The sequence below is a fragment of the Sturnira hondurensis genome, unplaced genomic scaffold, assembly GCF_014824575.4.
Source record: "Sturnira hondurensis isolate 20B ecotype Veracruz unplaced genomic scaffold, ASM1482457v3 Scaffold0000880, whole genome shotgun sequence".
NCBI lineage: Eukaryota > Metazoa > Chordata > Mammalia > Chiroptera > Phyllostomidae > Sturnira > Sturnira hondurensis.
Window position 1 is genome coordinate 2,946,883 of NW_028073511.1, and position 14,587 is coordinate 2,961,469.

General features: G+C 55.0%; 2 protein-coding genes across 5 annotated transcripts in view; one reads left to right on the forward strand and one right to left on the reverse strand.

The window, feature by feature from the left end:
• FRS3 (fibroblast growth factor receptor substrate 3) lies at nt 1-11,841 on the reverse strand. 4 transcript variants are annotated; one of them, XM_037052592.1, is made up of 7 exons: nt 11,767-11,841; nt 7,664-7,807; nt 6,282-6,370; nt 4,927-5,113; nt 2,867-3,028; nt 1,538-1,695; nt 1-1,253 (listed from the first exon to the last, which is right to left on the reverse strand). In XM_037052592.1, exons 3-7 carry the CDS (start codon nt 6,345-6,347, stop codon nt 342-344), a joined length of 1,485 nt encoding a protein of 494 aa, XP_036908487.1. In that variant the 5' UTR covers nt 6,348-6,370; nt 7,664-7,807; nt 11,767-11,841; the 3' UTR covers nt 1-341. The 4 variants fall into 4 exon arrangements, with proteins under 4 accessions (XP_036908487.1, XP_036908480.1, XP_036908470.1 ...); XM_037052585.1 differs by lacking the exon at nt 11,767-11,841 and adding an exon at nt 9,426-9,605 and having other exon boundaries at nt 7,690-7,807; XM_037052575.1 differs by lacking the exon at nt 11,767-11,841 and adding an exon at nt 9,426-9,605.
• PRICKLE4 (prickle planar cell polarity protein 4) overlaps nt 9,965-14,587 on the forward strand; it is a 7,661-nt gene continuing 3,038 nt past the window's right edge. Inside the window, exons 1-5 of the mRNA XM_037052605.1 lie at nt 9,965-11,021; nt 12,303-12,446; nt 12,950-13,057; nt 13,726-13,863; nt 14,115-14,318. Coding sequence (XP_036908500.1) covers nt 10,797-11,021; nt 12,303-12,446; nt 12,950-13,057; nt 13,726-13,863; nt 14,115-14,318 — 819 coding nt within the window. The 5' untranslated portion in view covers nt 9,965-10,796. The remainder of the gene's footprint in view (nt 11,022-12,302; nt 12,447-12,949; nt 13,058-13,725; nt 13,864-14,114; nt 14,319-14,587) is intronic.

Genomic DNA, 14,587 nt, shown 5'->3' on the forward strand with positions numbered 1-14,587 from the left:
ATAAAATCAACAGGTACAAAATGTTTCAAAATTTCAACCAAAAAAAATACACTGAGGACAGACGACAGATAAGACAAACGGACGTAAGGGGAGGGCACTAAATGCAGTCACGACCCTTCAGTTTCCACAATGGCTCCCTCCGAGCCTGGTCGCCCTCTCCTCTCCCCAGCAGGGAGACCAGGCCACTCAGTGGCTGATAGCTCTGGGGACTCTGGCCAGCACAGGGAAGCTTCTGATCCCACCTCAGTGCCCTTCTGCAAAGCACCCCTGAACCCAGGGGTGTGTGGGTTCCCAGGACAGGAGCTGAGGCGGAGGCTGGACGGGGTGGATGGAGGAAGTCCCTAAAGAGGCAGGTCGGTGCTGTTGTGCCGGGTCTTCCGGGCGGTGCCGTCGTCTCGGGGCAGAGCCCTCTGCAGGTTGCACATGGCCACGGTCTTTTTGAGGTCGATCACGGCGTAGGAGTCTGAGCTGCGGGCAGGGGTGACGGTGGGCACAGGGGCTCGGGGGGCTGTGGAGTTCTGGGGCCCCTTGGGGTGGTCTCCACCCCATCCTTTCAGCTCCACCTGGATGTAGTTGAGCTGCCTGGGAGGCTCAGGGCCCGGCCGGCGGAAATCAAAATTGAAGACTCTTGGGGAACCTCGACGGCGGGTCAGTGGCACAGGGAAGCTGCTGTGGCTGCGGAGGGCAGCCCGGGTGCTGGTGGGCTTCTGCAGTGGGGTCTCGTCCTCCTCGCCGTCAGGGAAGCCATTGGAGGAAGGTGTGAGCCCATCCCTCGAGTCACCGTCATCCCCGACATCCTCCCCCAGCTGTTGGGCGTGACTCTCCCACACTGGGGGCAGAGAGGGCAGGTTCTCATAGTGCAGCAGGGCGGCCCGCCGGTGGGCGAGGCCGTTCCAGCCCGGTTCCTCTGGGCTCAGTCTCCAGCCGGCCCCTGGCCTCAGCCCCCCGCTGACATTCTCATAGGTGCACTTGGGCTGTGCCGGGCACTCAGAGGGGCCCTCGTTGTTGTTGTGGTAAGAGGGGTCACGAAGGGCGGGGCACAGGCCCTGGCACTTCACCACCTGCCGCCGCGCAGGGGTGGGGCCCAACACGAACTTCACCTGGCCTGGCTGCCAGAACACCTGTGGGTCCCGTGGGTCGGGGCCTCGGGCCTGTGCGGGGAAGGGTGCCTGGCCCTCCGGCAGCGGCTGCAGGCAGTGCCGGCTCCTGCGGTGGTCATCCTCACCCGCCGGAGTGTTGACGTAAGTGTGAGACTGGGGGGAAAAAGTCCAAATGACGCAGGGGACCCAAGGGCAGGGAGGAGGGAAAACAGAAGGGACCAGAGGGTGAAGGACGAGAAGCACGAGGGAAGAAGCTGGAGTTTCCTCCTATTCCTTGTCCTCCAAACTTTCCAGAGAAGCTGCCTCCCTTTCTGGGGAAAGGAAGGGACCCTACAGATTTTCTTCCCTCCATGATCCTTTCTGGGAGGAGGTGCCTATTTCCTGACCTCCATCCCCACCCACACCAACAGGGAGGGGCGGGGCAGCTGCTTGCTCACCTGCTCATCGGGAGCAATGAGGGCATGGGTGGACTCCTCCCCAAGTGAGGGGTGTCGAAGGCTGCTTGTTGAGGGGCGCTGGGGTGCTGAGAACCTCGGGCCCTCTCCCGGGCATCCAGGGAAGCCATTGGAGAAGCTAGAGATGTTATAGCCTAGAGCTGGGCACAGGGGAGACAAGCCCAGGTGAGAGGGGTCCTTAGCCTACCTGCAGCCCCGTGTGCAGCGTCCTGGGGCTCCTCCAATTGGAGGGGAGACACTCCCAGGGCTCCAAAGTAGTTAGCCTTGCTGAACCAGTGGTCCCCCACTATCTGTCATCTTTCTGTTCTTCAAACCCCATCCTTTCCCTCAAAGCTCAGCCTGGACCCTGTGACGGCTCCCCGTCACAGCCTTACCTGAAACACTAAGGCACACCTGGTCATCACGAACGGCCCCTCTGCCTCGTTCTGGCTCTGCCAGTGAGCTCCCGGGGAGCCCCTTGAAGCCAGGGCTGTGCTTCCATTTCCTTTCGGCCCCGACACGCCAGCCCAGGGAGTGCAGAGCAGAGCAGTGCGTCACGCGCACTCGTGGCGAACAAGCAGAGATGTGGGAGCACCCCCGGAAGCGGTCCTGGGCGGGGACGCCTGCGCCATCCGTCAGGAAAGCTGCCTGACTTTGCCATGTACAATGCGCACTTTTTGCCCAGATTTTCGAAAGAAAAATAAGGATGCCCATTGTATGTGTGTAGTATCTGAAATACCTCGTATCTGTTCTTGTGTTTTATAATGGTTACATAAAATTTCTTGTACCACAACATGTTGAAAAATAAACACTAAAATTCCTTTATAATACAAAAAAAAAACAAGTATCTAAATACAAATAAATAAATAATTGAATTAAAACGAAAGATTTTTCCCCCCTGAAAGTTTGGGCCAAACACGTGGGTGCACATTACACACGGCACAACACAGGCACCTGGGTACGACCCAGGGGATGGAGGAAGGAAGCCAAGAGGCTCCACTGCCATTTCCTTGGAAACCCAGTGTCTTTCTGTCTGCTCCCCGACCGTCAGGCGATAAAAGATCCAGGACTCCCCAGTCTCAGCTGGAGTCACCTGACTAGCCCAGGTCAGGCCTTACTCATCCCCCTCCAGAGTGGTTCTGATGACGGTCGCTGGTCCTGGAAGACTGCTTCACCCCGCCATCCCCCTACCTGCCCTACCTGACTCAGGCCTCTAAGCTGGTTGAGGCTTCCTGGGCCCGTGCTTACGTGTATGTGTGTATGAATGTCCATACATGTGTGTGTGTACACACATGCATGAGTAAGTACTGCGGTCCACAGGGGTCTCCTCACCGCTGGGAGGCTGGGGGGTCCGCGGGAGGTCGAGGTCGGCCGGGTGGCTGTTGCGGGTGATGACAACGGGCTCTTCCATCACATTGATGCTGTTGCACTGCATCAGATCCTGAAGGAGGTTGAAGATGTCCTCGGCCCGGGAACACTTAAACGCAAATATCCCTGAAGCAGGAGAGGAAGAAATGAGGCTGCTGACTCTGTGCCCAACTGGGAAGAGCCACAGAAGCTAACCTGAGGCACAGAGCTCAGGAAATGTCCCTAAACCCTGGTCCTAGGCCTGCGGGGAAGAGGGGGAGCCCCTCTCACCTCTCTCCTCTCCCTAAAATGGGAGGAGCTGGGCCCAAGCGCTCTTTTCCTCCTGCAAGCTATTTCCATCTTGAGATCTAATACTTCAGGTGTATTCCTCTGAGGTCACTTCCCTGAGGGTGGATGTGTCCCTGAGGGTGTGTGAGTACAGGGGTGTGGGGAAGAGGAGTGAGACTCCAAGAGAAAAGGGCAGTGTTATGGGAGCGGCCACTGTCCAAACGCTGCCCCTGTCTCCCTCTGCCTGCTACCCCTTGCTCCCCAGAAAAATGAGCTCCATTCAGGGTACCAGCCCTCAGCTCTGTGCCCAAACTCTTTGAGGGCAGAGGGTCTGTCCTGTTCATTGCTTGTCCACTGGGTACTTTGCTCAGTGGTACTAAGCCCAGACCCTGGCCAGAGAGCCAACATCCACCATGTATAGACCCCTGACCCCAAGGAAGAAAGGGCGGGTTGACTAGCTGAAGGACAAATACAGCAAAACAATCGTGTGGCTCCTCAGCACAGCCGCCCTGTGGCCCCTCAAACTCCGATGCAGGAACGCAAAGGCCCAGGGTCACTAGGACTGGGCCAAGTGAGCACCTGTGACCCAGGGGACCTAAAGATGCTCTCAGGGTGTTATACCAGTCTGGGATTCTGAACCACCCAGGAACAGTGCAGCCTGGGACTCAGGGGAGGGTACTTGGGGCGGTGTGGGCACACACTCACAACAAAGACAGACAAAGCTAGGCTGGGGTATGGGACAGCAGACATTTGCAAGAATGGGCCATGAGGCAGAGAAAAAACGAATATACTGTCAAGCTATCGTACGTCAAGGGTTTTAAAAGGCTGGAAAAGCTTGAAGATTTAGGAGAACCCTGTGTTGGGGCCTCTGGCAGCCCCTCCAGGATCCCAATCATGGATCAAACACCGCCAGAAGCAGGGAAGGCCCTTTGTCCCCTCTCTGCTCAGCCAGTGCAAACTGCCTCTGCCTCATGAGCTCCAAGGGTCAGAGGCTGGAGCAGAGGCAGCTCCCCGGGGCAACACAACCTCAGAGACCATCCGTTAGCAGCTTCATAAAAGGGGCTCCCTCATTTCACCTGCACAATCCCAGGCAGGGCTCCTTCTGCAGAGCTCGAAGCTGGGTCCTAAAAGAGAAGCCTCAAGCCTTGACTTCACAGCACAGCCCACCACTCCCTAACCTCTGGCTGCAGGGAGAAGATGGAGGAAGGAAGAATATGTCACACTCCACTGTTCACAGGTGACGAGGAACAATGATGAGGCTCTTGAGGGTTGCTCTGTACATGGGGATGCAAGAGACCTACCCAAACCTACCATTCCCGAGTCACTCAGCCCCGAGGACACTAGAGCCTCCCACCAGCCTTTCATTACTCATGGGCTCCAGGGTATGAGCTGGGGGCTCAGAAGAAAGACTGTTCCTGCTCTGGGGGCAACAGGGACCCTTGACACTGGAGTAACAGAGGGAGGAGGAACCAGCTGCTTTTCCCAAGCAGGCTGTGGCCGGGGAGCGCTAGCTCTTTCGCACGGGCTGTGCAATAAATGCCCCACAAAGGGACCCAGGCCAGAGCCGCAGAGACGGAAGTAGAAGGGCACTGGCCTGGGAGTCCATTTAGTTCTGCACTAACACGCTGGTGCTCTTGGCCATGACCCCTCCTCCCGCTGGGCAACAGCTGCCTAGTCTGCACCATGACTTCCATTCCTCGCACCTGACCCAGGTGCACAAGCCCCTACATTAGCGAGGGGCATGGACTGGTACTCACCCTGGCCCGTCTGACACCGGCGACCACTCTCAAAGGAGAAGAGGTTGGAATCATAGCCATAGCGCCGCAGGCAAAGGTACGGCCAGTGGACAGCCTCACGCCGATGCAGGTGAAGCACCAGCTCGCTCTGTGTCAGCTCCATCACCCCGGAGCCCAGCTCCACCCCCTCGTCATCCACATTCGTCACCTGGGGATAGAGGACAGAGGGTCAGTGATGAGTAACAAGTATGTGTATGGTCCCTGAACCACTGACAGGCCTGCTGATGATGCAGGCTGGAGCTGGGGAACTTCGGGGCTCACCTGACTCACCAGACTCTACAGACCGCCACACGATTACTTCAGACCCTGAGACAAACAAGCCCAGAAGAACAAGTATTACTGCCTCCACCTCCTCCCCAACCGCAGGATCTGAGGGCTCCCTCTTGTGGCGAGCCACAGGAGAAACCCGTGCCCCAACAGGCAGGGAGGCAGGAGGGGGCTCCTCTGCCCTGCCTGGAGACGGGAGGGATCAGCTGGGCACAGGTCCACAGGTCCACTAGGCCTGGCCTTAGCTCCCCAAAGCAAGCAGCAAACACTACCAATGCAGTGATTACCATGTGTCAAGCACTGCTTTAAATACTGACAGGTGTGAGTTACCTAAAATCACATATTTTGCTCCTGTATTACAGCATTTCTTCATTCTTGGTGATACTAAGAGCTGAACAAACGACAGTGGCCTCGGGTCCTTCTCCTCAGACCTCCTCAGAGGGCCTGATCTCAAGAAATGTTTATGAGCCCACAGCCTCAGCCTGCCATTTCAACTTCTTTTTATTTTACTTATTTATTTTACTTGTTTATTTTTAGACAGAAGAGTAGGGAAGGAGAAAGAGGGAGAGAAACATCAATGTGTGGTTGCCTCTTGCATGGCCTGTACTGGGGACCTAGCCCACAACCCAGGCATGTGCCCTGATTGGGAATCGAACCAGTGATACTTCGGTTTGCAGGCTGGAGCTCAATCCACCGAGCCATCCAGCCAGGGCTCACCCTCTTTTGGTTTGTTTGTTTGTTTGTTTATTTATTTATTTATTTATTTTAGAGGGGTTAGGGAGTGAGAAAGACAGGGAACGAAACATCGATGTGTGAGAGAAACATCTACTGGTTATCTCCTGCATGCCCCCAACTGGGGACCTGGTCCATAACCCACGCATGGGCCCTGAGCGGGAACTGAACTGGTGACCCTTCAGTTCACAGGCCGCACTGAGCCACACCAGCCAGGGCTCATTTCCCCTTCTCTAGAGAGGCTGAGGCAACTCGACATCTTGAGGCCTGAGATCAGCAGACCATGCTGGAAACTCAGGAGAGGGGGCTATGGGTACCTTGAACTTGGTGGGGTGGTTGTCTGGGATGCTGTCTCTATTCAGGCAGCTGCAACAGCTCCCCATGGTGTCAGAGCAGCGAGCCCACCCTAGGGAAAAGCATAAGAGATAAGAAAGTTGTCAAGGTCAATTCCACAAAATTCTGCTCTAGGAAACTGGCAGAACCACCTCATGGTGATCACTTACTTTGCCCAAGGGAATACGTGGCACAGTCCCTCTCTCAAGAAATCCCCACTCTCAACCCACAGCCAGACACACAAGGGATAAACATTAACTCAAGTTAGGGTATGTTAAAGATTAATGATGGCAGGGGTATGGAAAGAGTTTCTCAGGTGTATCATTTGATCTAGACCTTGAGAAGTACATAGGGTTTTAGCTGATATAATGACAGGAAAGGGAAGCCTGGTCAGCAAGGAAAACATTAAAAAACAACAACAACAAAAAAAACCCAGGGACCCAGAAGTGATTTGCATCAGAAGAAGTTGGGTGCCAGCCTGGGGGCTTGTCCGGATTCAGCAAAGAAATTAATTTGGGAGTCCCAGACACTTTAGCTTATACTTTTCTCCTTTTCCACCTCATTCTTCCCACGTCATCCAAATCCTCTCTGCCTCCCTCACTACCATCCCAACATCCACCTCAACTTTATTGTTTGATCTTCTTATGAGGTGCTACATTACGGTCAAAAGATGCACTCAGAAGATTGAACGTTTAAAACAGAGCACACTTTTTTTTGCCCTGGCTAGGTGGCTAAGTTGGTTGGAGCATCATCCCATACACCAAGATTGTAGGTTCGATCCCCAGTCAGGGCACATAACTAGGTTTAGAGTTTGAGCCCAGGTTGGAGCACATATGGGAGGCAACCGATGGATATTTCTCTCTCACATCGATGTTCCCCTCTTGTTCCCTCTCCCCCCCTTTCCCTTCCCTTCTCTCTAAAATCAATGAACATATCCTTGGGTGAGGATTAAAAAACTAAAAATAAATAAAAATACAACACAGCACACGTTTTATAACCTTGGTTAGGCATTTCTTCATTTAAAAAAAATGCTGGGTTTGCTTTTGGACAAAGGGGAGACATATTCTTGGCTTTTCCCTCCCAGGTTATGGCACTTGGACTGCATGTCAGAACAGCAGGACTTGTGCCTAGGGCGGAGAGGGTGCCTCCAGGCTTGAGGGACCTAAGGGAGCAAGCAAACACATGCACTGATTCCAACGAGGAGTTAAGGTGTTGCAAGCTGCTTCAAGAAATGGGTCTGTACGATTACACATCCCTTTAGAACTGCCCCTGAAGGAATAAAGCCCTTGCTCAAGCCTGACCTGCACTCTCCATCCCCCCCAACTGGGGAAACTCCAGGAAAGTGGCTCCTATACACAGCTCTCACCTCACCCAGGCCATCGGGGAACTGACCATTGGAGGGGCATGGGGAAGGACCCCCACTTTATTCCCCCTGTTCTTGGTGGGGCATTGTGGCAAGCGATCTGCAGAGACGTCACCTGGATCCCTCCGGGACACACCTGGGGTTCACCTAGCAGGGGAGACAGAGGCTGCTGGTTAGTGGACACATTCCATCCTCCCCAGTTGTTAATGAGACTGACTTGTTGTCTGTCCATGCCAGCCTGGATATCTGTTCCAGGTCCTAATGGGACAGGAGCACTGATAAATAGAGCAAGATCAAGAGCAAAGGGACCCCAAATTCTGAGCTCCGTAAGCCCTGGGAAGATACTCCCCTAGCTTCAATGGGTTTGAAGTCTGAGGCAGCCCAAGACATTTTAAGTGGCCTCCACACCCCACCTGAATCCTGCTACAACCAACACCAAAACCACCACCTCACCTTTGCAGAGAAGTTTACAATGGGGTTTCTCAAAAAGACACTGTGATGGATTGGAAAAAGTGCTGGTTTAAGATTAAGAAACTAATACTGGAGTCTGCTTCATTGCTACTAACTACCTGAGGACTTTCCCAGGACACTGCCAAAGCAACCCCCTACCACCACCCACAATTCCCACCCAAGGCCTTCGTTCTTAAGGGAAATAGTGTTAAACTGTGGAGCCTTGCAGCTTAAATAACCTCTAGAGGTAAGTATGCGGACAAACCTCATGAAAATTTCCCCTTTTCAAAACAATCTCACATTTGGAAGCTTTTAAAGATTTTCTCTTCTCCAAGCTTTGAAAGGCCTAAAATTTTAAAGCAAATGCTAACAATAAACCAAAGTTTCAGGGATCTATTGCCAGGTAGACAAACTGACGGGCCAGGACCCTGGAGACTCTTGAGATCCTACCCTCTTCTCTGGAAAACACTATCGTTTCTCAGGGCTCCGTGTTCTCTGCATTCTTGGAAAACTTCCCAGGTGAAAGGACTCCCACCCTCTTGGTCTGGCTTTTCCCCACCCTGAAAGGTGGGGGCGGGCTGAGGGAGGTGCGCACTGCCCGCACTGCCTGAAGACAAGCGACTGCGAAAAGACTGGAGCCTGAGCCGCCAACCAACAAGGAGTCTGGGGGTGAAACCAAGAACCAACTACAGGGAGGAGAGCAGTGCACCTTTTCTTGCCCACTTCTCTCTAAGATCATCAGGACATTTCACGACAGCCAAAAGAGGGGGGTTACATTGGATGAGAAGGGGGCTCCGGTCTGGGATAGGTTTGGATTGGGGGCAGCAGTTAAGAGGAGGTTATCAGTACTCAAAATATATGAGCAGGCTGGGGAAATGTGGCCAGTTTTCTGGATTTGAATATGGTGCAAGGAGAATGGGGAGAGGGTATGATGAACCAGAGGAATTTCAGGGCGATAGAAGCATTTTCGGGCATCCAAGAATCTGGCTGGCTCTGTGGGCGTATCGCAAATTAGCAGGAGTGAGGGGTTCTGAGGGCAACAGGACGTGCGAAGGTGTGTCGCGGGTGGGGGTGGGGTGGTTTTGAGGACTGAGAGGCATTTAGGTTGCGGGGCTGCCGGGAGATTTCTAGACACCGAGAAGGAATAGGGGAGTTCGGGTCTGCGCGTGGTCCCTGGATCCCAGCCCCCAGCCCCGGGGCTCCACCACCTGCCCCGCCCGCCCGGGGTTTCCGCAGATGGGAGCACAGACTGCAGCGCGGCGCGGTGCGGCCTCTGTGGAGCCGCCTCGTCCCCGCCCCGCCGCGCCCCACTCACATCGCCCCGCGGCCCGGGCGGCGCCGGGCCCCGCTCCCGGGTCCCGCTGCAGCAGCCGCCGGCCGCCGGGAGCTAAGGTCTCCCTGCCCCGCCCCGCAGCCGTGGGGTCGGAGGTCACCGGCAGCACCAACGAGACGCTGCGGGAGGGCAGACCCGCTAGGGGCGACCAGCGCGTATCCTAGAAGGTCCCTTTGGAGGACTTTGCAGTCGGAAGCAGGGAGCTTGTGCATACGCCAGAGGGCGCTCCTGGCCAGCGGCTGAGGGAGCCTCTGGGGGGAGCGGAGCCTGGGGCGGGAGCAAGGGCGGGACTCAGGCGATCCCAAGTGGGACCAGAGGTTTCCACCCCCGGAGCAGAAACGGACTGGGGATGGAGGGAGAAACACAAAAGATGGGGGAAGGGTCTAAAGGGGTGGAAGAGAAAAGGGCAGTACAGGAGGCTAAGGAAAGGGAAGGGGGGGATGGCCCCCAGGGGAGAACGGGGAGGGAACTTGGAGGGGTGGGACACAGAGAGGGGCGGGACTAGAAGACCGGAGGGAGCGGTTGCGGGGGAACCTGCGGGCTTGGAAAGGCATTCTGTTCCGCGAGAGTCAGAGGACTGGTTATAAACGAGGCTCCTGGGTGTCCACTCGGCGCCCAAAAGGGCGCCATTCCGACACCGATCCCATAGCAGTGCGGGACCGTGGAGCCTGCACATTTTCCACCCTGGGATCCCACAAAGACTTTTCTGAGTCTGCAGCCCGGGCCCCTCCCGGAGCCGTCCTTGGAGGGCGTGGGAGAGAAAGGGCCACGCTCCCGGGGCGGACGGAGGCGGGCGCTGGGCCTCGGGGTGGGGACTGAGTGAGGGGCACGACGGCGCGGTCTGTCCAGAACGGCCCAGGCACCAGCACGCGGCGACGGTGAGAACCCAGCGGAGTCCCGTCTGTTTCTCTGAACTTCCAGCAGCCAGAGTGGGAACCCCAGCTGGCTCGACACTACACCACGCCCCGCCTCCAAGGAGAGGGCCCCGCGAAGTTCAAGAAAAAAAATTTGGAATCTACCCAGAGGGTACTTGGCTGGAACGGACACCTCTCCGCTGCTCCCTCTTACTGTCGGGGAAACCTTCCCAGCTCAGACTTTGCTCTTTAGAGCAGGGGTGAGTCGGGAAGGTTGAACGCTATGAGTCTGGTTGCACCTGCTCGCAGCCAGGAGAGGGGTTCAGCCTTGTCCCTTGTCTCAGGGGACCCGGGGGAGGGGGAATTCTGGAAGGAATCAGCATGTTAGAAGGGCGGGGTCCGGGGCTAAACAAAGGTGGATGGAGTCAGGCCGCCTTTGTGGACGATGGAAGGGTGAGGGGCAAGGTTTCCGAGCATTGTTTCTGTGTGGGACAAGTTCATGCAAACTAGAGCTAACCTGGAAGAGAGGGTGCAAGCCCCCTCCTGGGGCCCCAGGTGTTCCCCCTCTTCCTGTGTGACCTCCTCCCCCATGCACCCCTTGTTGCCTGGAGCAGGGCTATTGCTGTTCCAGGAAGTGGCTACTTCTAGCCCTGAGTGTGAATGGCCCATCCTGGCTGCCTTCCACAGGAAACCTGACCTGACGGACAGAGCAGGAAGGAAACAGGTGGGTGTGGGTCCAGGAAGCAGGCAAGGGTGGCACGGGACATCTGAAGGGGGTGCTGAGTGGGGCTGTGGGTTGAGAAGCAGTATACCTGTTAGAATCCAAACCCTGTTCTCACGCCCAAAAGCGGGTTTACAGAGGCCAAGGATTTGTGATGCCCTCCTGTGCCCCTGCTGCCACTCAGAATCCATCCCAGCTCTCAGAGGCAGTCTTTTCCTAAAGCTCCCCTTAGCCTTCCAATGCGACCCTGGGCAAGGTAAAACCTCAGTTTGTTTCAACCATAAAATGGGATAACAGAAACTACCTCAGGATCGTTGTGAGGATGAATTATATTAAGTAAAATTCTAGAATTGCCCCTGGCACAGAGTAAACAGAAAAGTTTGCTCTAGTTATTTTTCTTCTTAGGGTGCTGTATGTACCTGCCCAGACCTCTAGCCCCATTCTGCCTGGTTTCATCTCGGTCTTACCCACTAGACTAGGAGCTCCTTGTGGGCAGGGCTCGTTCCCTTTCCACTTCAGTAGCCAGCCCCTACCCCCGAGGCACTGTGGTCATGCCCAGGCCTTGCCCAGGGGAGGGCTGAAGATTCACTCAGAATTGTCCACTGAAATTGCCACTATAGAGAGAAGATGGAAACACAAGATTTTCTTCTGTCCTGGTAGAGCTTATGGACTAGATGAGGAGCTGAGGGAGACACAAGGAGCAAAGAGAAAATTATGTGCTAAACCTTGGGACACTGATTGTACTTACTTCTGGAGCTCAGGGAAAGGAGAACAGTTATGGACCAGAGAGGCTGAGAAGGGCTTCTGGTGAAGCGGTCCTTTCACCGGGCTCAAGCCTACAGCTGGAAGCCTGGGGCCTGTGGAGGGAGCGGGGAGGAAGCAGACTCACTGGCCTCATAAGCACACAATGCGGAGTGGTGAGCATGAAGGCTAGGGAGGCGGGGAAGAAGGGACCAGTCTACCCAGAGGCTCACGGGAAAGGCAAAATGCCCTCCTCTTTCCTCCATCCCAATCTTGGGAGACCCCAGAGCTTGAGTTTCAGCAACTGGAGCCAGAAGGCCTGGCCTGAACATCTGTCTTGGCCACTTACTAGCTGTATGAGCTTTAGCATATCATGTGTGCTCACCCAGCCTCAGTTTGGCTATCTGTAAAATGGAGACAAAAAATACCACCTAATTCACTTGGTTATTGAATGAGATAATGTCTGTAAAGCACTTAGTACTGCTTAGGAGCACACTGTAAGGGCCAAATAAGTGGGAGATGTTCTTGTTATTTTCTGGGCAGACTTTGCCACCGATGTCGGTGCCGAACTCTGGCTGGTCCCACCAAGGGGAGAGCCTCCCCGCTCAGGAGCCAGGTCCACCAGTGAACCTAGACAGTGATCCAGGCCACCTGCCAGAGGGGGACCCTGAGGAGGCTTCTGCTCAGGTAGTAAGAGCCCTACCTTTTCTTCTGAGCTCAACATGCCTCCACCCTTCCGACCACCTCCCATTTCCACCAGCTGGGAAGAGTGAGTCTTCATGCCCAGCCTCTTGTGGCCCTTTTCTCCTTGCAGGAGTCCGTTTCTACAGCCCCCTCGGGACGTGAGGGTTTGACTTGAAATGTGTTCATATGAACACATGTGACCTCTCCTGGGGGTCTGTGTTGCCTAAGCAGACCTGAGGGACTCAGCCCTGAGTGCAGGGAATGATTTCAAGAGTAATTTCAGGGGGTGTTTTTGGCTGTGCGTCCTCCTCAACCTCCACCAATTAGACTGCAAATGCAGGGGTGGATCAGCTGTCCTAGTGATCTTGAAGTTGATTGTCCAATGGGGAGGGGGGTGCTTAGATGTTGTTCCAGATTGGAGAAGAGGTGGCAACGAGAAGGAAAGGAAAGCTGGGTAAAGAAGGAAAACTTAGCCCTACCCCTCATCCTCTGCCATCTCTCCTCAGCATCCTGCCATTCTGCACCGGGGGCTCCCTGACCTGGACACGAACCCAGCTGCCAACTGGCCTCGGCTCCCCACACTCCTGCAGCAGTTCCCTCCACAGGACAGCGATGTGGGTCTCGCTCTCCCCAGCCTCCCTTTCTTTATTGTTGGAGAGCCTTGGTTCAGAAGGCAAGGAACACAGATTTGAGGCCTAGCTATGCCACTGGTTGGGGGAAATCAGTCCCATTCCCCCATCCCAGCCTGAACTTTCATATCTGCATAATGGGTACACTTATATGCTCCGCGCTTGACTGAAGAGCAAATGAGAAAATGGACATGAACGATTTCTGAAATAATGGAATGTACAAATGTAGGGAGTGTGGTCAAGTATTTATTGAAGCCCCATGTGTGCCTAGTCTAAATAAACGCTTATAATCAGCTGGGAAGACAAGGCAGGAGAATATGGAATAAATAGGGAAAACACCATGGGAAGTGATATTGAACTCATTGGGAGTAAGGACCCAAATACATGGTGATAGGGCTAAGTGCTATGTGGATGATACCAGGAATGATGACCCTTCCTGGGTGGGATGGGGGAAGCAAGACTGAGGAGGATTTACTGGCACTGTTGTCCCTCTTTCCCTTTCCACCTTGATACCCTTCTATGCTATTATGGCCTGCACCTCCCTGGAGTTCTACAACCTTCCTCTGACCCAGCAGCTAAGCCTTCTCTCTCCACTCAGACTTCAGTCTTGCCTGCCGGGGCTCTCCCTGGCACAGTGGAACCTGTTTCTGCAGGAGCAATACTGCCTGGCCCTTGGTGAGGAGGAGCTGGCTGAGCTGCGGCTTTTCTGTGCCCAGCGGAGGCAGGAGGCCCTGGGACAGGGGGTGGCGCACCTGGTACCTCCCAAGCTAAAAAAATGCACCTGTGAGAAGGTATGTAGTATCCCTGCCCCAATACTCCCCTCCCTCCACTCTTCACCCTCAGTACTGCAGGAGGAGCTAGCTTCTGAGACTCAAGTAGCAAAAGGGGGGTTGGGGATTGCTAGTTTGGCAAACCTTAAGAAAAAAGGAAACCAAGTTTGGGGGTTCTTGGCGAGCCTGCAGGGGAGGTGGGTTGGGACGCAAGAGCTGAAAGGGAAGCTAGGAGGGTGGTGCAGCCTCTGACCAGCACCCCCATTTGGCAGTGCAGGGAACCGCTGAGGCCCGGGGAATATGGAGTGTTTGCAGCCCTGGCAGGAGAGCGGCACTGCTGGCACCGGGCTTGCTTTGCCTGCCAGGCCTGTGGCCAGGCCCTGATAAACTTCATCTACTTCTACCACAATGGGCATCTCTACTGCGGACGTCATCACGCTGAGCTGCTGAGGCCACGCTGTCCTGCTTGTGACCAGGTACAGCTCTGAGTGGAGGGTCTGTTCAGGGTCCAACTCGGCAGGACGTAAGGGAACACCTGTCCAGGTATCAGGGAGTGGAGTAGGGAGAAAAAGGCACCAGCCTGGGACATTTGGTTCCTGTTGCTCTGGCTTGAGTTCTGAGCGTGTAGGACCTTTATGCCCTCCCCCACCGCAGGTAGTCTCCCCCATATTGTCTGGGACCAAGAGAATTTCTCTGGAGCAGGGACTCTTGGACAGACGTTCCCATCAGTCTACTGGGTGCCCAG

Bases quoted from the DNA above. Each gene is read 5' to 3' on its own strand.
- FRS3 (XM_037052592.1), bottom strand. From the start codon at position 6,347: ATGGGGAGCTGTTGCAGCTGCCTGAATAGAGACAGCATCCCAGACAAC. The intron at 5,114-6,281 runs GTACCCATAGCC...CTCTATCCCCAG, and splicing joins ACCACCCCACCAAGTTCAAG to GTGACGAATGTGGATGACGA. The intron at 1,696-2,866 runs GTGAGGAGACCC...CCCTGTGCCCAG, and splicing joins GACCCCCCAGCCTCCCAGCG to CTCTAGGCTATAACATCTCT.